Source organism: Hyperoodon ampullatus, assembly GCF_949752795.1.
Source record: "Hyperoodon ampullatus genome assembly, chromosome: 12".
Lineage (NCBI taxonomy): Eukaryota > Metazoa > Chordata > Mammalia > Artiodactyla > Ziphiidae > Hyperoodon > Hyperoodon ampullatus.
Window position 1 is genome coordinate 51,439,222 of NC_136925.1, and position 23,534 is coordinate 51,462,755.

The window sequence follows — 23,534 nt, forward strand, 5'->3', positions numbered from 1 at the left end:
GATGTCTACAGCCCAAGCCTACATCTGATTGTAATCACATGAGATATCCAAGTGAAAAACTGCTCAGTTTATCCCTCCTGAACTCCTGATCCTCTAAATCATGAGCAAAGTAAAATCAGCTGTTGTTTTATATCACTAAGTTTTGAAGTGGTCTGTAAGCAGAAACAGTACATGAAACAGCTAATAAATGACAAAATATTGTACCATGCACAATATAAGTTCTCCAGTAGAGCTATATAGATAAGAGAGAAATGATTAATTCTACTTTTAAAACTGGGGAAGGTTTTTACTGCATTTGGGTTTAGGTTCCTCAGCTGACTAGAATTTCACTGGTCAGGAAATAACAATTTAACAGTATATCAGGGTGCAGGATATAAGTCAGGTTTTTTTTAAAAGATGAGGATCATACAAAAAAAGAACTCCTGGAGTTACTTGGTTCACAGAAGGATAATCTACCACCAGTTGACATATGAAATATAGGTAACAGAGTTCTTTGGAGGAAGACATTATCTTTGTTTTGAATATATTGTGCTTCATGTGTCAACAAGATACCCAAAAAGGAAATGTCTTGCAAACAGTTGGAAATACAAGTGAAGTACATATTACATGCAAGTGCTGCAGAAGCAAATCAGCTTGAAGTCTCATTTACAAATGGAAACTATCAATACAACCAGTAACATGATTTTTTTAAATGCCCCAAACAAATCTTATTTGCTTTGTTCACGTAGATAAACTTGATTTAGTGAATAAACTAAATATACAAGGGAAAAATAAACCAGAAAGTTAAAAATTGTTTTCTTAATAACATATGAAATTAAAAGAAAAACTGATGTCCTGTGTTACTTTTTACCTGCATGTTTTAAATCCAATCTCATATAATTTGCCTATATTGATATATATTCATATATTGGTAATATAAATTTTATCAATTTTGCTATTGCCAGATGTTTAAAAATGAATACCACACACAAAGTGTGATCAAAAGAGCTATAAATAGTAAGTTAAATTTTAAATAATTTACTAGATAAAAACTATTCATTTAAAGTGAAAAATATTCAATTTCAATAAATCCAAGGTTTTTTTTAAAGTTAGGAACCTGAATATCTAACCAATAAAAAGAAATAGAAAATAGCATTTACTTTTTCTTCTAACATTATCTTCTAAGAGATAAAATGTATATATAATAATAGTGTTTCCGGGCTTCCCTGTTGGCGCAGTGATTGAGAGTCCGCCTGCCGATGTAAAGGACACGGGTTCATGCCCCGGTCCGGGAAGATCTCCCATACCGCGGAGTGGCTGGACCCGTGAGCCATGGCCGCTGAGCCTGCGCGTCCGGAGCCTGTGCTCCACAACGGAAGAGGCCACAACAGTGAGAGACCCACATACCTCAAAAAAAAAAATAATAATAATAATAATAATAGTGTTTCCTTCTACAAGATTTTTGTAAAAGGCCTATGAAACAGACAAAATAAAAAACTGAAATAATGGACAATCTTGTAACAAAAGAAATCAGCACTGGAGTTCCTCCTCAGCACATAAATATTTTGAACCCCAAAAACAATGTGTTTAAAGGAAAGGGTATTGATTAATAATATCTTTTTTTTTTTGCTGTACACAGGCCTCTCACTGTTGTGGCCTCTCCCGTTGCAGAGCACAGGCTCTGGACGCACAGGCTCAGCAGTCATGGTTCACGGGCCCAGCCGCTCCATGGCATGTGGGATCTTCCCGGACCGGGGCACGAACCCGCGTGCCCTGCATCGGCAGGCAGACTCTCAACCACTGCACCACCAGGGAAGCCCTGATTAATAATATCTTTGATCTAGCTATTAGTTATTCCTCATTGCTCTGAATGATCAAATTCAATATCAATTTATTATTAGTGACATTAGGATATTAAAAAAATATTTCTGTTGAAGTGTTTTGGCTTGATGTCAATGTCAAGTGTAGCTAGATTGTGAAAAAGGAAACTGAAATTGGAAGGTGTAAAAGATCCTAACAGAATCATCAGGCAGCCCAGATTTCCTGGCTGTGTGAAGAATCAAACTCAAAATTCTTAACCTTTCTTTCCCAGCTAGCTCTACTGAAGTGTTCAAAACTATCACTTCAAAAACTGTGTTTCTTTCCTCTTTTTGAAGGTATATAATTTGCCTGCTGATTTGAGATATTGTTTCATGAGCATAATGAATAAGATCAAAGTATCAATTTCTTTTGGATTTTTCTTCTGATGGAAATAGTTTTAAAGAACCATATGGAGAGCTCTATCCGTAAGTTCAATGACAGATAATTCCTCAGATCATGACTATTAATGTACATCACACAGCACCAAAAATGTCAAAATTGTTTTATAACAGCTCTGTTGCATCCTAAAGTGATACTACCTTGTTCCTAGAGTGGTTCAATTGTGATTAGTTGCATGATTTTTAAATATTTAATATGTGAATGACCTACATGCATCTGTCATTGTTTTATGTTCATTTGGACATAATTTTGACAATCAGGGATATTTTAGAAAAGGTATTTTATAGCATTTTTGTAACTTTTTCAAACTCCAAAATATGTTTCATAAATAAATAGAGAAAAGAATTTTCAAGTAGTCTAAATGGTTTAGCATTCTATGTTTATAATCACCATGAGAAAAAATAAAATATTTTGATGTTTTATGCAATACTAACTTTGAATGCTCCTGAAAAGATGTTGTCAGGGTTTAATTTTATTCAGGACATTGTCCATTAACTTTGTAATTAAGTATGACTTGGTCGGGATGCCATTTTTAACTTCCTTTTTGCCTTAGTGATGCATTTAATCATTTCCTGGTCTATAGACTAAATAACTTGGCACACATATTTTTAACATTTTAAAATATTTTTTTCTAAAAATCTGTTTAAAAATTCTCAATTTAAAACATCTCCAATTCAATTATATTTATATGTTGGTGTCTTTTTAGAAAAAAAAAACTTGGAACTTCATTGTATTTCTTAGTCTTTTTTTTAATTAAAAAAAAGAATATTATTTTGCAACCTGTCTTATCCTCTATCTCTAACAGGACATTCTAATTAAAGAGTATAATATAAAATTTCTTTGAATGACATCTTAACAGTGTTGTTAGTACTTGAAGACTATGGTAAGGTATTTCTCAAGAAACTGTAAATAAGGGAATTCAGAATGTTCTCTGAAAGTTAAGCTAATAATCAATACAGAATGTGGAGAGTTGGGGAGTTCTGAAAGCACCAATTATATAATACTATATAACACTTTGTATATGCATTTCTGAGAAGCTTCCTTCAATTACTCAAGCACTGTGTTGTTCTAGGCAAGCTGGGCTGTGTTAGCATGTTAAAACTGCGACATGGAGCATGGCATAGGAATTCAAAACAACTAACAGATATAGAACTTGTCTAATGTGTATATTGCAATCACCACGGAGATGGAAGTCTTGTCCAATGGACTAAGTATTCTAGTCCTTTTGACAAACTCTTTCCTATAGAAATATAGGTCTTCAAATTACCTTAGCTGAGGTACTTCCTGAAATCATCTAAATACTCTTTTCCTTTGACTGAATTCTGATAAAACTTTATAATTATGATGCTTTTACGCTGTGTAACTTGGCTGCAAGAAGAGAATATTCTTCAGAATTCTGGACTGTACCTCAGTGGGGTACATTTTACTTTATCTGTAATCGGCTCTTTTAGAAAGATCAGCAATATGCAATTATTTAAAAAATAAAATAAGCACTCCTTTTTATATTTGGGAGCTGAAATAAACTAGGACACCCTAGGCATATAATTTGCTTTCTAAGCCCTAAAGAATTTGTTTTTAAAGAAAACTTTATTAGCTATGAATTTTTCTCATGTAATCATGTTCAACTTAAGATGTCAAAGTTCCCATGTTTTCTTCAAGAAAAAAATCTTTTTAACAAGACTGTAATTTCCTTGAGGGCAGGCAAAGCTAGGTCGTGGTCATAACTGTATTCACATATAATGATGAAGTGTTGTTTTGTATGGTTAGACACTTTTACATAAAATCTTGCTATGAATGGGATGTTTGTTTCACCCTGACATTCATATGTTAAAGACTAATACCCAATGTGATGATATTTGGAGGTGGGGCCTTTAGGAGGTGATTATATCATGAGGGTGGAGCTTCATGAATGGGATTAGTGCCCTTATAAGAAGAGACATGAGAAAGATGACCTCTCTCTCTCCCTCCCTCTCTGCACCATAGCAGGACATAGTAAGAAGACATCTGTTTGCAAACCAGGAAGAGTCCCCTCACCAGGAACCAAATTGGCTGGCACCTGATCTTGGACATCCTAGCCTCCAGAAATGTGAGAAATACATTTCTGTTATTTAAACCACCTAGTCTATAATATTTTGTTATAGCAGCCAGAGCTGATTGAGACAAATCTCTAACTCCTCACCCATGCCGGGAGGAAGACATTATCTAGATTTTACAGATATGATAATAGGATCTAAGAGAGATAAATAACTTGCCTAATGTCATGACTACTAAATAGCAGTGGGAAATTTGAACCTGGACCATCAAAATTAAAGTTAGAGCTAAACTACTACAGTAAGTGCTGGGAGTACAATGGATTATAAAGTTGATAGCACCACAGATGACTTCTAGAAGTGAAGAGTGAGCATATTTGCATCACCACCTCACAGCAATGTTCTTCATAACTGCCAGTCTGCCATAGTTTTCCAAATTCTTTTCCAGAAGCAGGGACCATGTCATCTGGCACATACTAGGAAGTCAATAACTATTCATTGAATAAATTAATAAATTTGCCAAATTTGTGCTGATCACATTTTATCAGAAAACTTAACTATTAAATTTTTACACAAAGGCTTAATAATCATATAATTGCCTTTCATGGTTAGTTATTTCCCAATTTTGCAGTCCCAACCTGGGTAAGGTATCAAAGTAAAATGAAATCGCTGGTATTTGACAATTTTCATGGATAAAAACCAAAAATGATATATATTTCAACCTAACTTCACATAGCATTTTGCTTTCTTTACCTAAGGAATTTTGGATGGTGAATTTCCAGTGTTTAATAATCTCACACACCTATATTTATATACTTAATTTTCAATTAATTTTTGTAAAAATCCCAAATCATCTCTTCATTTAAATGTAACATATTCTTCTATTTTCTATGACAATCATAATATTGTATATATTCTATATTGTCTTTTGAAATTCTTTTCTCAATTAGAGATCTTCTTCTACAAACACATTTATGTGCGATCTGAGAGATTTATCATTATAGTCTGTGTTCAAACATGAAACATTTTATGAGAGGATGTATATAGAAAACAAACCTAATTGAATATAAGAAGAATATTAACTTAAAATTATTAATAAAATAAAAAATAAATAGGATTTTTAAATAAATCCTTCTGTTATTCATAGTATGGAATATCATAGTATTCTGAAATTCACTTAGTGGATTAATTCTTTAAGATTTCCATACCATTTTTTAAAATTAATGAACTATAATAATTTTTAGAGTAGATTAAGGTTTATAGTAAATTGAATGGAAAGTTCAGAGGGTTCCCACATATGTCCTCCCTTAATACACCCCACCTTCTCCACATCAAATCCCTATGTTGTATGTCTGTTACAGTTGATGAACCAATATTGATACATCATTATCAACCAAAATCCACAGTTTACATTAGGGTTCATTCTTAGTTTTGTTCATTCTGTGGATTTTGACAAATATATAATGACATACGTATACCATTATAGTAGGATATAAAATAGCTTCACTGCCCTAAGAATTCCCTGTGCACTACCTATTCATTCCTCCCTCCCCCAAACCCCTGGCTACCACTGAACTTTTTACTATCTTCATAGTTTTTCCTTTTCCAGAGAGTCATGTAGTTGGGTTATATAATATGTAAACTTTTCAGATTGGCTTCTTTCACTTAGAAATAGAATTTAATGTTCCTCGATATCTTTTCATGGCTTGATAGCTCATGCCTTTTTAACACTGGAGAAAATTATTTTGTATGGACATACCAGAATTTATTTATCCATTCACCTATTGAAGAAATATTTGTTGGTTCCAAGTTTAGCAACCATGATTAAAGCAACCATGAATAAAGAATATTTGTGTACATTAGTTTTCAACTCATTTGGGTAAATACCAAAGAGCATGACTGCAGAATCGTATGATAAGAGTACCTTTAGTTTTGTAAGAAACCACCAAACAATCTTCCAAAGTGGCTGTACCATTTTGCATTCCCTCCAGCAAAGCATGAGAGTTCTTGCAGCTCCACATCCTCCCCAACATTTGATGTTTCAGTGTTTTGGATTTTAGCCATTCTAATAGGTGTGTAGTGGTATCTCATTGTTTTAATTTGCAATTTCCTAATGATGTATGATGTTGAGCATTTTTTCATATGCTTATTTCCCATCTGTATATCTTCCTTGGTGAGGTATCTGTTCAGACATTTTGCCAATTTTTAAAATGATTTGTTCATTTTCCTATTGTTGAGTTTTAAGAGTTCTTTGTGTATTTTGGATAACAGTCCTTTATCAGATATGTATTTTACAAATATTTTCTCTTATTCTGTGTTTTGTCTTTAAATATTCTTGACAGTATCTTTTGCAGAGTTTTTAATTTTAAAAGACCCCAACATATCAATTTTTCACTTAAGGGTTGTGTCTTTGGTGTTGTATCTAAAGAGTAATCTGCAAAACAAAGATAAAATAGATTTTCTCTTATGTTTTCTTCTAGGAGTTTTATAGTTTTATGTTTTACATTTAGGTCTATGATCCACTTTGAATTAATATTTTGAAAAGGATGTAGGAATCATATCTAGATTCTTTTTTTTTTCTTTTTGCTTGTGAGTGTCCTAGTAGCACTTGCTGAGAAGACTATCCTTTCTCCATTGAATTGCTTTTGCTCCTTTGTCAAAGATCAGTTGACTGTATTTTTTGTTTGTTTGTTTGTTTGTTTGTTTTGCGGTACGCAGGCCTCTCACTGTTGTGGCCTCTCCCGTTGTGGAGTACAGGCTCCGGACGCACAGGCTCAGCGGCCATGGCTCACGGGCCTAGCCGCTCTGCGGCATGTGGGATCTTCCCAGACCGGGGCACGAACCCGTGTCCCCTGCATCGGCAGGTGGATTCTCAACCACTGCGCCACCAGGGAAGCCCAGTTGACTGTATTTTTGTGGGTCTATTTCTGGGCTCTTCATTTTGTTCTATTGATCTATTTGTTGATTCTTTCACCAACATCACAGTGTGATGACTAATGTAGCTTTATAATAAGTCTTGAGTGTCAGTCCTCAGACTTTGTTCTTCTCCTTTAATGTTGTCTTGGCTATTCTGGGCCTTTTATTTTTCCATATAAACTTTAAGATCAGTTTGTTGATATTCACAATATTTGTTTGTCAATATCCAATGGAATTTTTATCATGATTGCATTGAATCTATAGATAACTTTGTAAAGAACTTACATCTTAACAATTTTGAGTCTGCCTATACATGAACATAGAATAGATTATTCTTAGATTTATATCTAAGTCTTTCCTTTTTTTGGCACTAATGTAAATGGTCTTGCATTTTTTATTTTGTTCATTCCAATTTTTGATTGCTGGTACATAGGAGAACAATTGACTTTTGCAGATTAACCTTGTGTCCTGCAACCTTGCTATAATCACTGATTAGTTCTATGAGATTTTTACTGATTCTTTAGAATTTTCTAAATAGATGATCATATCATTCAAGACAGTTTTATTTCTTTCTTCCCAACTGGTATGTCTTTTCTTTCCTTTTCTTGTCTTATTTCATTAACTAGTACTTCCAGTACAAAATAAGTGTGCTGAGAGGGGACATCCTTGCCTTGTTTTTTATCTTAGTGGGAAATCTTCTAGTGCCTCATCATTAAGTATGATGTTAGCAGTAGGTTTTATTGCAGATGTTCTTTATCAAGTTGAGGAAGTTTCTCTCTGTTCCTAGTTTGCTGAGAGTTTGTATCATACATGGATGTTGGATTTTGTCAAATGATTTTCTGTATCTATTGAGATGATTTTGTTTCTTGTTTATCTGGTTGATGTAATGAATTACATCAATTTATTTTCAAATGTTAAACCAGTTTTGCTTACCTAGAATGAATCCTACTTGGTCATGGTATATAATTCTTTTATACACACTGTTTAATTTGATTTACTAATATATTAGACTTCAATGAAATTTGTTAGAAATCTTTAACAGCACTTTAAACTTTGTGATGGATATGTGCATATAAAAGAAAGTTGAGGTCTGAGGCTCTCAAAAAGGCTTTGGTTAGAGTAAGGGCAAAAGCTAATGCCATTTTAACAAACTAGAAACTGTCCTTCTTACAGTGCTTAGCAGTGTGACAAAGTGATCCCCCTGCAGAACAAGAACCCCAGGTCTATTTAAGTTTCTTCACTTGGGAACAAAATGTTAGAAGAAGAATACATTTTTTGGTATTTTGAAAAGGTAAACTTGATTCATTCAATAAATATTTATTCAACGTCTCTTTTGGGTTCAGAGCTGAGGAAAAAAAGAAAAGATGGTTTCATGGAGTTCAGTCTATGCTGGAAGGCATCCACCTAGACAGATTAAATACAATTACAGAGACACATACACAGGTCTCTGAGCTCATAGAAGAAGGACTGACAAACTACCTTATGCAATAAGAAAATACCTCACAGAGGTACTGGCATCTGTGATCAATCCTGAAACTGGATATAAAATTTGTCATCAAAGAAGAATTGGAGAGACATCTCCAACATAAGGAACAACATAAGGAAAAATGGAGTGTGAAAGTTCATGTGGCTGCCTCGCTGGATGTACAAAGTCGGGGAGAAGTATGTGAGCCAAGGCTGGAAAGTCACAGTGAGGGATGGTGATAAAGAAACAAGCAGTACCCTGCTAGAGAATTTGAATTTATATCCTTCCGATGATAAGGAGTCTTTAAAGATCCTTAGTCCAAACATTTTTTTCAGTCATTGTATCAATGAAATTAAACTTTTGCTCTTAAGAGAATATGATATGTACTGAACTGACTGACAATACTTAGAAAGTCATTGTTATTTTGTTTGGAAATATGCCCAAACTGAAACCACAATTCAACCACAGTTGTGTTATCCACACTCTCCTGTCTCCTGAGACAATACCTTCTTCTGTTTCATTTTTTATAAATTCTTTTGTACATCGTGTGTCATGGGCATAATTTATTCATCCTGTGTCCCATTATTAGTGATCCCTGTAGCTAAATTAATATTTAGAGAACCTTCATGTCATTTCATTGGATATTCAATAGTATGCTTTGCTCCAGCGATGTATTTTTTGAAACTTAAGTATAATTTAAGTGTATATATTGAAATTCAAGTGAAGTAAATACTTCAAATATTAGAATTCTATTTAGTAGATTTATATAATACTTAGAAGTATTTTCATTTTAGATTCTGAATCTGACATTTCTGCTTATAATTTGGTACAGATTGTACTTGCAATCAGAAAAGTAAGTTTACTCTTCAGCATTTGGGTCAAAATTGGAAACGTCTCAGGCAAGGGAGACATTTCTTACAAATGAGAATTAGACAATATTAGGACTGGAAAGTTCTGTAGAGAATGCTTAGTAAAATAATCTTGGCTTAAAAAAGGAGATTTATGAAAAAAGTAAATACCCTAATGTCACAGAATAAATTACTGGAAGAGATAGACCAAGTCTTAAGTTTTATTTTGAGATAACTGTACTCTATTATTCAAGCAGATTAATATTTCTAATCATTATTAGTTTTTATCAGTTATTTCTTTTCAAGGACCGGCAATACAAGTGCTAAATCCAAGCTAAGAATTGTTGACCATGATTTTTATTGCCAAGACTTTTAACGAGACTATAGATGCTTTTTATGAGTTATCTGAGCTAGTATCTCTCTTTCTTATATAAAAATCAAGTGAAATAAAACCCAAAATTTGCAAGTCAAAATGATGAAGAAATTTTCTAACTTATATTTTGCCACTTCATAATTCCAAAGGAGTATCTGAATTGAATTTTCAGGTTTTAAGAATTGCTTTTTATTTAGTATATAATACATCATTCTATGAAAAACCAGGGCAGTAATAATCAATAAGGTGCAAGTAAATTTTACGTAGAATTATGAAAAATTTTTTCATGTTTATTCCTGAAATTATTTTACCTATAATGTGTACTTTAATTTACAATTAGAAGAAAGTAAGAATACATTTTTATGTAGGGCTAATGATTTAAGATAATATCTGCAATTTGATTTTTAGAGACTGTAGCTTAAACTCCATTAATTTGTTCCAGGATATAACTTGGCAATTGATTTTAAGCAATTTTATTCAAGATAGTGTGTATTGTATTCCAACTATTTTTTTCCCCTAAATAGGCCTTTAGTAGAAAATCAATTTATAAATGAAAGAAAAAAGTCAGTAAAAAAGGGATTAAAAAATTCTCCCAAAACAATCTTTGTTCTGGCCACTTAGCTTTGTAACAGAGCAGCTTATAATATACTTTCCATTAAAAATCCCTAAGGGAAAAAAGAGAATAAGCCTATATGTGGTTTCAGAATAAAAGCAGGAGTGAAAGTAAATATTAATAGAAAAAAGAGACATAATTAGCAGTTTACTGTCCTTGAACTTGCAAGGAGGTGTTTTCTTTGTGTGTCATATGGTAAACACTACAATGCATTTCCTCAGTCTTTTATATAATCTAGCATAGAGTGTCAAAGGAACAAACAAAAGTCAATTTTTCTCTGTGGAGAACAAAATTGTAATCTTCAAATATCTATACTGAGTAATTAAAATAGTTTTTACTTGCCAAATCCTGGTTTTGGTGATCAAAATTCTCTATGAGGAAAAATAAGGCTTGTAAGAGTTTTCATTATAAAGAGGATGAAAATGGTCTTTCACAGATTTAAGGATTTCTTAAAGAACCATCAACCTAATATTAAGATGTAGACAATGATCAAAAATACACTTTATCTGAAGTGCTTTGTCATTAAATTCAGAAGTCATATGACAACTTTTCTTCATATTTACTATTTGATTTGACTGGGCTTTAGGAAATGGTTTATAACTGCACTCCATTAGTTTACATAAAGATTGTTGGACATTACATCAAGACAAAATTTTAGAATTATAAGATAGATGAAGCAAGAGCACATGCATGATGTAAAATGTTTGTTGCTTCTAAGAACCTAAAAGGTGGATACAATTGCCATTAAGAAATTACTTTGATGAATCATGGAAGGGGTAGAATATAAACAGAGTAGGAGTGACACACTACCCCTATGTCTGTTCTGGCAACGTCAGGTAACTTAATTTAGCTCATCTAACAGCCAGTTCCTCTGACTCCAGAGTTAAAAAGGTAACCTGGTGGTAAAAGTAGTGACCCCAGTATGAAGTGCATGGGGAAGTTCCTGGGGTAATGTTATAGTTTTACTATTCTTCTCCATGAAATGGCCACAGTCTCTAAGAAAAGGAAAGAAAAAGATAGGCACAGAGGTCACATTAGGCAGAGGAGTGGTTCAGTTTCATGATAACTGAAAAGCAGAATTATGCATGATGGAAACTGGAATGTGGGCATTACAATTATCTCTCTGTGTGACTTGTACTTGCCTATAGTATATCCTGCATAAATAAGAGTGATCAAGTTACACATTAGTTTATTAGAGAAAATGGGTCATTAATACAAGAACCATTAATTTCTGAGGGAAAGGTACAACATGAATGCACATCTTTTAGCATTGCCTCCAAATCTTGCCAACCTCACTGGCACACATTGCTCCTTTACCGGGCTGAAATTCTCTTTAGCATTCAATGACATTCCTACCAATAAATGAATCACATGAACCAAATGTTGCATGGCAGGAGGTGGTACCCTGTAGGAGATCAATGCAACAATACAAACTTTTTGAGTGTGTTGTGAATCAGCTGTGATAGGTAGGATTTATACCTGTCTATTTATTAAAGTGATGAAGGGAATGGGGAGGAACATGGTGAAAAAGAGGGACAAGAAAGAAATTTCCATACATGAGATCAAATGATTATGGGAACATTCTAAAAGTATTAAATGAAATAAAAGTAAGAAGTAGTAGTGTAATGTGTTATGTGAGCAAGTGAAAAATTGCAAAAAGTTCTCTTGAAAAATATATAAAATATGTGAGCAAGCAGAGTACACTCATTTTTACAAGTGTTGCATGAGCTCTGTAGGTAGGCCATCTTCTCTCCAAAGCCCACTCAATACTCCTCACACCCATTCCCAGCGCCTAGTCTGTTGTGGGCGCTCAATAAATATTAAACAACCAGAGCACAAACTATTGTCAAAAGTTTGGAATTCACAGGAATCAATACTATTGTTATTATACTTTAACATTTATTGAGGGTCAACAGCATGACTTAGTCCACATGTGCAAATAGGTTATTTTATAGCCACATATTAAGCAAATAATTAAATACAATATGTATCAACTACACCTTCAGTTTTACTACATTGATCTTAAATGTAAAATTGTTTCTCTCTTTTTTATAGTGTTGACACATCATGAAGTATAAACATTTATTATTTAAATAAATAAGTTTCTCTCAGAGAAATCATTACTCTTAGATATTATTAACATTCACTTGAAAGTAGGGGATCAATCTACAATAAATACACATCGCAGATTCTAAATAGACCAGTACATGTACAAAGAATAGAAGAATCTTAAAGGTGTCTGAGGACAATGACAAACACACAAACCATGTAATATCAGTTGGGTTTCACTTGTTGTTGTGACAATTTAAAACACTAATACAATTATGTAGGGTACCACTGTTTACAACATAGCAACAAAGGCAAAGAAAAACAGAAAGTCTTCAAGTGGACACAAATTACTGCACTTATGAATTTAAAAAATTTCTTAATTTAAAGCAAAATATAAGTTTTATTACAGGAAATGAACTGCATTTTATACATTTATGATCCATATGTTCCAATTTTACCCTTAATAAAATGATTACTAATTGTGTTCAAATTTATTCCTGGTGGTTAATAGGTACTCAAATTCTATTTAATCATTTTTCATGAATATTTTTGTCATGTTTGTACTTAAGTGGATTTTGAAGTGATTTTTAATTGTTAAGAGGATGGAAGACTATAATTAATGTTTCTGTAATGAAATTTTCAGTTTAATTTTGGGATACTAAAATATTCAAGTTTATAAAGTATGTTTTCCCTTAACATTTGAGTCTTAGAATCCTAGAAATAAAAGTCTTTCTAGACCAGCCTTCTCCTATAGAAGGAAGAGCCTTTATATTCTGATATAAGGGATATACTACTTAAAAACTTTGTTGAACATAAATTTTTCTATGATTCGCAGGAATAGAAGATCATCTAATTCAGTTCTATAATGTAAAACCAAGAAAAGTGAGGATAAGGCCTTACGTTTCTATATTTAGACATACATTGGCTTAATTGGGCAATTATTAAATTTTCTCTCTCATTTTAAGATTTTTTTAAATTTACAATATAGAAGGTGCAATTGCTAAATTTAATTTATTCGATGTCTTTATCCATATGATGGTTCACCACATGCTGTTTTGTTATGTAAGAGTACAATCTACAAATATCATAATAATGATATAATTAATGAATAATGCATATTTAATTATTAATTTGCTCTACTGTTTTTTACTTTAAAATGAGAGTAGTTAGATGATTTAATCACTTATCCTGGTTTCTGAAATATTTGGCTATCTTTGCTATCAGAAATCACATTTGATTTACTAAAATATCTTAATTGTACAGTATTTAGAGGCACAGATCATCGATATCTGGATCACCTAGTATTCTTTTCTTCAACAATTCCTCTATGTTTTCATTCAACCCACAAGTATTTATTGAACACTTCCTACATGACAGCATTGTTACAGGCCCTTAGAACAAACTGTTAAAGAAAGCTTTAAGTAATATCATGCACAGGTGTGAATGAAAGAAAAAGAAAGATGATATGCAAATGATTGGATTTATTACTATTTTCTTCACCTTTTCATTGTTGGATTGAAATCACTTTGAAGGAAGAAAATTAGAAACAAGGAGATGCTGGGACTCCAATCTACAACTCAGATCATTAAAGTTAGTTGTCTTGACTGGTCTCCTTCCCTGTCACAGTAAGTAAGAAGTCACTGGATGTTTCCCTAGAGTGACTACTTTGATCCTCTGGCTAGTAACAAGCAAATACTATGAAAAATTTTCTTCTGAGAGAAAACAAGATTGAAAAAGAGAGAGGGAAATTGGATTTAGGGGGACAGGTCAATTTTGAAAAGTAATACTGAGGAAAAAGTACACGAAAAATGAGAAATTAAATATCAAACAATAAATAAACCAAGCTTAATGAAATGTGATGTACTCTTTCTAGATATAATATACAAATATATAAAGACAAATCTTCATACAGTAGCACGTGTTGTGATGTTTTATCTTTGGCATTCCTTGGCTCTCACTATAAGGAGAGCAACATGTATTGTGGAAAATATTTGTGTCTCCTGATGCTTCTAGGTAATTGCTTTCTAAACAAGAGAAATCGTTAATGGTGTCTGTGGTGTGTGTGGGTGTATATGTGTGTGTGTGTGGCTTTAGTGTGGGAAATTTATAAAGAGTTTCTTAATACTCAAAATTCTGGTCTAGCCAATTTAAGATCTTTATGAGAAGAATAACTAAAAACCACATGATCCATCATGAATTAAAGATAAAATAGAGATACTTTTTTGGACTTTTGCAGAGGTTAAATTAAGTAAATTTCTAATTCTTAAACGTTATGAGGTCTAGTTCACTAAATTACATAAACATAAAATTTATTTCACCTTTCACTATATCAATTTTCCATAATGTAAAGCTTAGCTTAATCAATGTTTCCCAAGTACAATTATAATGCAGACTAAGTTCAGAGATTCAGTGTACACAGTTTTACATAGATCACACAGTGTATTTGAAATCTATTAAGAATTATAAGTGTCGTAGTTTTTCCCTAGTTCAAATCCATAAGTTCAAACTTAAATGAAAATAACTCTTTATAAACTATTTAACTGTACTTCAAAGAATTATGAACTAGTTTTAGATTATTTATACTTCTAAAAATAACTAAAAACTATATAAGGAAGAGAAATACACAATAGTCAAAGCATCATCTTATGTAAAAATATTAGAATATTATGATGAAATCTGTAGAATGTAATTGATTTATTATCACATAAATTCCTTGACTTATTAAAATCACAAAATATATATTTCCATATAAATTATTAGTCATAGATATACCATCGCAAAAGTATGCAAGTTATCCAAATACCTTATTTCTTATGATTTGTATAGTTAAAAAATGAGGTCATTGCTTTACGATATTTAAAACTGAAATGATTTACTAAGTCAATATAAAAAGTCATTGAAAGAATCTCTTATTGTTTTTACATAAGCCAAGAGCCTAGGTGTTTATAAAATAGAAAGTATTTTTAATAAAAGAATGAATTATAAAATCATCTGAAGGAGTAAATTCACATCCCTAAGAGCCATTTCCAGTCTCCAAACTATTTGAGGCAACACTATAGAATTAATGAAATTGACACCAACATGAAGGTAAGAAGACATAAACAATCTGTGCTTAATCAGTTATATGTTAGGTACTATTATTAATGTGGACATTTTATATTCTAGTCAGTCTTCTCTTAATTTGCCGTGGCTATAAAAACAATCTGCAAATGCTGTAAGATGAGTAACCAACACCTTTATACTAGAGGGGAGAAAAACTATGAAGCTTAGTGAAAGCGAAGTGTTTTGATTCTCATTTATATTGAAGCTGATTTTATAAGGAAAAATGCCTAAGTAAATACTATATACTTAACTAGGAGTTTATATTTTTTCATATCCTTTCACATATGTTTTCTTGCTTGAACTCCACATCTTGTCAGACAGGCAGGTCAGGTATAATTAACTCTATTTTTTAGAGAAGAAATTTAGGCTCAGAACCTTGTCAAAGTCAACAAGTTGAAATTGGGATCCATGCTCCTAGAGCTCTACTTTATATTTCAGAGACTAAAGTATCCACTTCAAAAAGAAGTTGACAGAAACATTTTATTGAATTCTAAAAGTCGAGGTAGTCCACAGAAGCCAAAATGAATTTGAAAACTTATTCAATGTGATTTAATGTGATTTTTCTTTTGAAAAACCAAAGGAAATAAATCCTTGATGAATTTTTTAACCTTAGTTTACTTATCTGAAATATGAGGGTTTGAAGGATTTTCTTGATATATTTATGTAAAAATATCTAATTTCTGATATTAGGAATTTGTCTCAAATTTAAGAGGAGAAATGATTTTGATTTTATTCTTGACAAAATTATTGCTAGTTCTGATTTCATCTGTTTATTATAATAAATAATACATATTATAATATATTAAAAGCCAAAGAGTGGGGGGAACAAAAATTAAAATTATTAGCACTATGAGCTCTGACAGAAGGCCCAACATCACTTCAAATGCTTTTATTCTACTCTGCTGTAGCATTTTTCTCAAGCATATTCTAGAATGATATATTTATTATATAGCTGCATTAAAAAAAGAAAATGCATTATTTATGGCATTATGGTTTATAACACTGAAATTGTAGACCTCTTGGAAGAATCAACTGTTGAAGTCATAATATAAACGCAAGTAATTTACCTGTATTGCTGGTTTTTTGCTTTGTTTTAACATATTACTTTTCAAGCAGTTGAAATTGTTTTTGCATAAACAGAATTGTGTCACCTTTATTCTTTAAGCTATGATCAGTCAGGTAGTGTTAAAACCACAAATCAAACAGAAAAAATGTCTACCAATTGCCCTGGAAGATTTCCTTATTCCCAACAGTCTTCAGCATTTCTCTTGATGTAATTAAGCAGTCTGTGGAGCTTTCCTGTTCTGAACTTACACTCAAAGTTTAGTTATACAAAAGAACAAAAACCCAGATTGCCACCTCACATTCTCCCTGGCACAAAAAAAACATGCAAGGACAGTGAAAGAGAGCAATCGATTTAAAGGTTATTGTCGTCCGCCTGTCTGAATCCAGTGCTTTCCTCCTCATGTTGCTGTCTTTCTAAAGATAATGTCAACCTCCTTCATTTTTTTTTACCTTGCTCCACTGTCTTGGTTGTTTTCTCTTCCTTCTTTCCAGGTACAGCTGCAAAGCAGAGATAAGGTTTAAATAAAATTCCAGATGTAAATGCTGCTTCTACTCAAAAAGGCATTTTGTAACTCATTCAATGCCAAAATTTTCTTCTAGCTTTTTCAATATTTCTCACTTCTCTAAAATCCAACTGAAACCTACTATTATAAATCTACTGTTAAAGAATTAGAGAAAAAAATAATCCCTTGCCCTCTTCTTACTAGTCTTTGTACACTGTTTTCTATCTCATTCTTTTATACTCTGCTTTGATAAACAAGCTCTATGAAGAATTATGCTTGACAGGATTATGATTAATCGACTTACATTCCAGGTAATTGCTGGAGCCACTTAGCGTCTTGAAAATGTCAACTAGATGCTCCTTAAATTCAAGCTTAATGTTGCTTAATCAATTCAAAGGACAGTGTAGTCATGTTTGAGATTTGCTTAAATATTAAATGAAGTAATTCCAAGTCACAAGTAACCAAAAAAGAAATAAGAATTATCACTTAGGTGCTGTTTCCCATGAACTACTGAGATTTTACTACTCTCGGTGGAGTATTATCTGCTTACCTTGTTATACATCCAAGAAATAGAAATGACTCATACAAAATCAGTGTATTGAAATAACTGATTCAAGTAAGGGTCTTCAGAGGACATTAGCAACTATTAGATGAAGGATGAATGGGGAACTGGATATTGCCGTCATACCCAGGTATCACCCCCAAGAGTTGCACGGGGAAAACTGCAACTTGGAAATGAAGAAATGTGATTGTCACCAACTTAACCCACTGAGGAAACTTAAAGCCACTCATTCACAATAGGACATCCAGACATTCTGTGCTTCCTCATGACATGTAGTGTGATGTATAACTGTATAACCTCTGAAGTATTCTTGCCAAAGCAGCCAACTGGAATCAAGTTAAGCCAAAGATTAAGCTTTCAGGTTAATCAAATATATGATATAGAGTACATATTAAATAATATTCTGAAGAAACAATTACATAAATCAAGTGTCTACAGAGTAAATGATCATGATCTTTTCAAAAAGTTAATGACATGAACTAGAGACAGAGCAAGGGAAAAAATGACTTTTTTATATAAAACTTGCTAAATTCACTCAGTTGTAATAGTTCAACTGTATATTCTTTTGAATTTTTCAAGCAGATAATTTCACCTGTGAATAGTTTCATTTTTTACTTTTTTATTCTTGTACTGATTAATCCTATTTCTCACCTTATTGCACTGGTTAGAATATCCAGTACAATAAATAATAGAAGTGCTGATAGCAGACATCCTTGTCTTGTTCCAATTCTCAGGGAGAAATCTTTCCATTTTTCTCCATTGAGTATAATATTTGTTAATGGTTTTTGTATATATCTTATCAGAATAGGGAAGTTTCTTTCTACTATAATATGAAATGTATCAAATGCATCTTCTATGATAAGTATAATTTCCCTTTATTCTATTATTCTGATTAATTACATTGAATTTTGAAATTGCAATCTGGAAATAAAACCAACTTGGTTCCATTTTGTCTTTCTTATATAATATCAGACTAGATCTGCTAATATTTTGTTTATATCTGTGCCCTTATGTTCACAAGAGAAGTTAACCTGTATGTTTCCTTTCTTTTTTGTTCCTTGCTAGGTTTTTGTATCATGGTTATTCTAGCTCCATAAAATGAGCTCCATAAAATGTTTCCTCCTTTTCTGTTCCTGGAAGGTTTGGTACAAGATTGGTGTTAATTTTTCCTTAAATGTTTGAAAAACATTCACCGGTGAAGCCAACTGGCTAGACTTTTCTTTGGTGAAAAATTATAATTAAAGATTCAAAATGTCAATTGTATTAAAATTTTCAAACTCACTGGGCAATATTTCTATTTTTTAATTATCTGTAGAATCTGTAATGATGACTCCTTTTAATTTTCTGATATTAATGTTTTGTGTCTTCTTTTTTTCTTAATAAGTTTACATAAGGGTCTATCAGTTTTTTCAGTTTTTATAGAGAATCTAATTTGGATTTATTGCTTTTTCTATTGTACTATTTAATTTCTATTTCTTTAGCTTCTGCATTTACATTTTTTATTTCTCTTTCTTCTACTTTCTTTGGGTTTCATGAAAATTTTAACATAAATTAAAAATTATTTTCTTCCTAAATGTTTGCTTTTCAGCCTTTCTTCTTTTCTAATGAATATTTTTAATGAGTATAAATTTCAGGTAAACACTGTTTAGCAGCATCTCAAGTTTCAGTGTGATATTTTCATCATAGATTAATTCAACATATTTCCAAAATTCCACTGTCATTTTTTCTTTGGCCCATGGGATATTCAGAAATGATTGCTTGGGGCTTCCCTGGTGGCGCAGTGGTTGAGAGTCCGCCTGCCGATGCAGAGGACACGGGTTCGTGCCCCAGTCCGGGAAGATCTCACATGCCGGGGAGTGGCTGGGCCTGCGAGCCATGGCCGCTGAGCCTGCGCGTCCAGAGCCTGGGCTCCGCAACGGGAGAGGCCACAGCAGTGAGAGGCCTGCGTACCGCAGAAAAAAAAAAAAAAAAGGAAATGATTGCTTATATTTCTTACAGCATCTAGCATTGTTTCGGACCTAGCATGTGATTGATATATATTTGCTTGGTGATTAAGTGTATTAATTGAAAAATGAGATTTGATAATAAATATTCTGAGTTAGAGAGATCAATTTTGGTATTAGTACATTTCCTGAAAGAGGAGAGATATTAGGTGTAGCCAATAAAACATGAAAAAGGCAAAGAAGCAGGAAAGCCTTGTGTGTGCCTAGAGGAAGTGAACAAGTGTAGCTGGAGCAGAGGGTTCCCATAGAAGAGATATGAAATAATATAAAAGTAGATGAGGTCAATTGCATAAGCCCCTGAATTCCAAACTAAAGAGTTAGACTTTATTTTAATTACTTTAAGGAGCTAGTAAGGTATGTGGTACATTAGTCTCCTCTATGAATGCTCTCTCTCAAGTCAATGTGAAAATCAAACACTGATAATTTTTAATTATAATAGAGCCCGGGGCATATAGCCTTATTCATAATTCTTTTATTCTGAAAACTCATTATGAATATTGTATAGGAAATGTGTATTTTTCAATTATTTTGTTTTAATCTTCTGGAGTAAATATCTTTCAGAAAACATTGGATTGTGACTTACCCACAAAGACCAAGTTTTTCTTTTCCAGTGGTGAGTTAATAACTCCTTGCACTTATATTAAGTGGAGGAGGCTAGTCCCCTAAACCAGTTTTTTTTTTTTTTGATTCAGAAAAGGTCACTGAAAATACCAATTATCTACAGAAAAGAAAATATTTTACGTGAAATGACCCTTTCATTTCTGATTCTGATATAAAATTCATCAAGCCTAATTCTATGGAGAGTAAGTATTAGGAATAAACAGTTCATCTAAGTAAGTGGATTTTCTAATTGCCTGTAATCAAAGGAAGAACTTAATCAAATTCTCCTTCTATGCTATAGGGAACCTGAAACCTCCTTTCATGCTGGAAATAAGAAATTCCATTTGTTCTACATTTGGAGGTGTTTATTTTAGAAAAAAAATGTAGATTTGTGCTGCACTCCTTCAGTGACCCCAACTAATATTAAGGAAGCAAAGTAGCTAACATTCTTATAAAATAATGCCTGGATTATGGATAGCGCTGAGATAAATTGTAAGGTGGATAAATTGGTTTTCTATAATCCCAGGTTTTGTTTTTTCTAATTTCTTTATCACTGTTTAATTTACCTGCAAAGTTCCAGCTTATACCTAACTTCAATCTCACTTTTATTACAAGGATACCAAAAAGATGTTCCCTCAAATTAAAATTATTGGTTTTAGTATTAATATCTTACTATAATATTATTGAGGTAACATTGATTAATAACATAAGTTCCATATGTACAAGATTATATTTCTACTTCTATATACACTACAGTATGATTGCCACCAAAAATTTAGTTTCTATCCATCACTATCTCTTTTATTCATTTCACCCTCTCCTGCCCCTTTCCACTACTCTGATCTCTGTATCTAACATGTTGGGTTTTGTTTGGTTTGGTTTGTTCATTTATTCTGGTTTTCTGTTTTTTTATATTCTACATATGAGTGAAATCATAAGATACTTGTCTTTGTCTGACTTAATTCACTTAGCCTAATACTCCTAAGATCCATTGATGTTGTCATAAATGGCAAGATTTCATTTTTTATGACTGAGTATTATTCCATTGTGTGTGTGTGTGTGTATGTGTATGTGTGTGTACCACATCTTCTTTATCCACTCATCTGTTGATGGGGACTTAGGTTGTTACCACATCTTGGCTATTGTAAATAATGCTGTGATGAATATAGGGGTGCATGTATCTTCAAATTGGTGTTTTCATATTCTTTGTATAAATACCCAGAAGTGGGATACCTGGATCATAGGGTAGCAGTAGTTTTCAACCTTTTGAGGAATTTTCATACTGTTTTCCATAGTGGCTACACAAAGTTACACTCCCACCAGCAGTGCATGAGGGTTCCCCTTTCTCCACATCCTCACCAACACTTGTTATTTCTTGCTTTTTTGATAATAGCCATTCTAACAGGCATGAAGTGATATCTCATTGGGGTTTTAATTTTAATTTCCCTAATAATTAATGATGTTGAACACCTTTTCAAGTACCCGTTGGCCTTCTATATGCCTTCTTTGGAAAATTTCTATTCAGCTCCTCTGCCCATTTATTAACTGGGTTTTCTGGTTTTTCATTGTTGAGGTGTATGAGTTCTTTATATTTTTTTGATATTAACCCCTAACTGGATATATGATCTGCAAATATCTTCTCACACTCAGTGGTAGGGCAGGTTGCATTTTCATTTTGTTGATGGTTTCCTTTGCTGTTCAGGAGCTTTCTAGTTTGATAAGTCCCATTTATTTGTTTTTTCTTTTGTTTCCCTTGCCTGAGGAGACACATCCTGAAAGATACTGCTATGACTGATGTCAAAGAGCATACTGCCTATATTTTCTTCTAAGAGTTTTATGGTTTCTGGTCTTACATTCAAGGCTTTAATCCACGTTGTGTTCATTTTTTTGTGGAAGGTATGAGGTACTGGTCTAGCTTCATTTTTTTTTTGCATGTGGCTCTCCAGGTTTCTTTGCTCCTTTTTTGTAAAATTTTCCACATATGTGTGGGTTTATTTCTCGGCTCTCAATTACATTGCACTGATCTATGTATCTGTTTTTCTGCCCATACCATGTTATTTTAATTACTATAACTTTGTAATATAGTTTGAAACCAGTGCATGTGATACCTCCAGCTTTATTCTTTTTTCTTAGGATTGCTTCAGCCATTCAGAATCTTTTGTGGTTCCATATACATTTTAGAATTTTTTGTTCTATCTCTGTGAAAAACATCCTTGGGATTTTGATTGGGATTGCATTGAATCTGTAAATTGATTTAGATAATATGGACATTTTAACAATGTTCATTCTTCCAATCCATGAGCACAGAATATATTCATTTTTTTTTACTGTCATTTGCTTGGAGTATCACCTTCCATCCCTTTACTTTAGCCTATGTTTATATCTAGAGCTGAGGTGAGTCTCCCAGAGGTAGGATATAGCTAGGTCTTGTTTTTTAATCCATCCATCCACTCTGTGTCTTTTGACTAGTGAATTCAATCCATTGACATTTAGGGTAATTATTTACAGAGGAGGACTTAGTTCTGCCATTTTATCTTTTGTTTTCTGGGTGCCCTCTTTTCCTTGTGTTTCTGTCTGCCATTTTGGTTTGATGGTTTTCTATGATGTTTTGTACCTTCTCTGCATTTCTAACTTTGAGTTTGCTAATTCTCTCTTCCATATCATATTCTCTTTCCCAATGCTTTCTAATGCATTCTTCATCTCATTTATTCAATTCTTCAGCTCCAGAATTTCTGTTTGGCTCTTTTTTAGAGTTTTAATTACTTAAAGTATTCCTTCTGTTCATTAATTCTATTCCTAAGCTCATTGAACTGCCTTTCCGAGCTTTTTTGTAGTTCATTCAGTTTCTTCAATCAGTTAGGTTGCAATATCCTGTGAATTTAAGTTTGGTTTCTAGAGAATTATCATTTTCTTTTTGTGATACTGTGTTACTGTGGTTCTTCATGGTGCTTGATGTGTTGTTCCTCTGCCAGTGCGTTTGTTCTTCATGGTGCTTGATGTGTTGTTCCTCTGCCAGTGCGTTTGAAGTACCGAATATCATTCTTGTTTAGGTAAAGCTTTCTTTTTTTTTTTTTTTTTAATTCTAAGGATTCTACGGGTTAGAAATTAGAAGGCTTTCTTTTGTTTTCCAGTAGGTGGCACTATAGAACAAGTTTTTGATTTCTCTC

General features: G+C 32.7%; 1 protein-coding gene across 1 annotated transcript in view; it reads right to left on the minus strand.

Moving 5' to 3' along the window:
* The window catches only part of TRDN (triadin), a gene marked incomplete at both ends in the record, with an annotated part of 296,330 nt that overhangs the window by 69,632 nt on the left and 203,164 nt on the right, over positions 1–23,534 (minus strand). Inside the window, 1 exon segment of the mRNA XM_079716733.1 lies at positions 17,150–17,197. Coding sequence (XP_079572859.1) covers positions 17,150–17,197 — 48 coding nt within the window.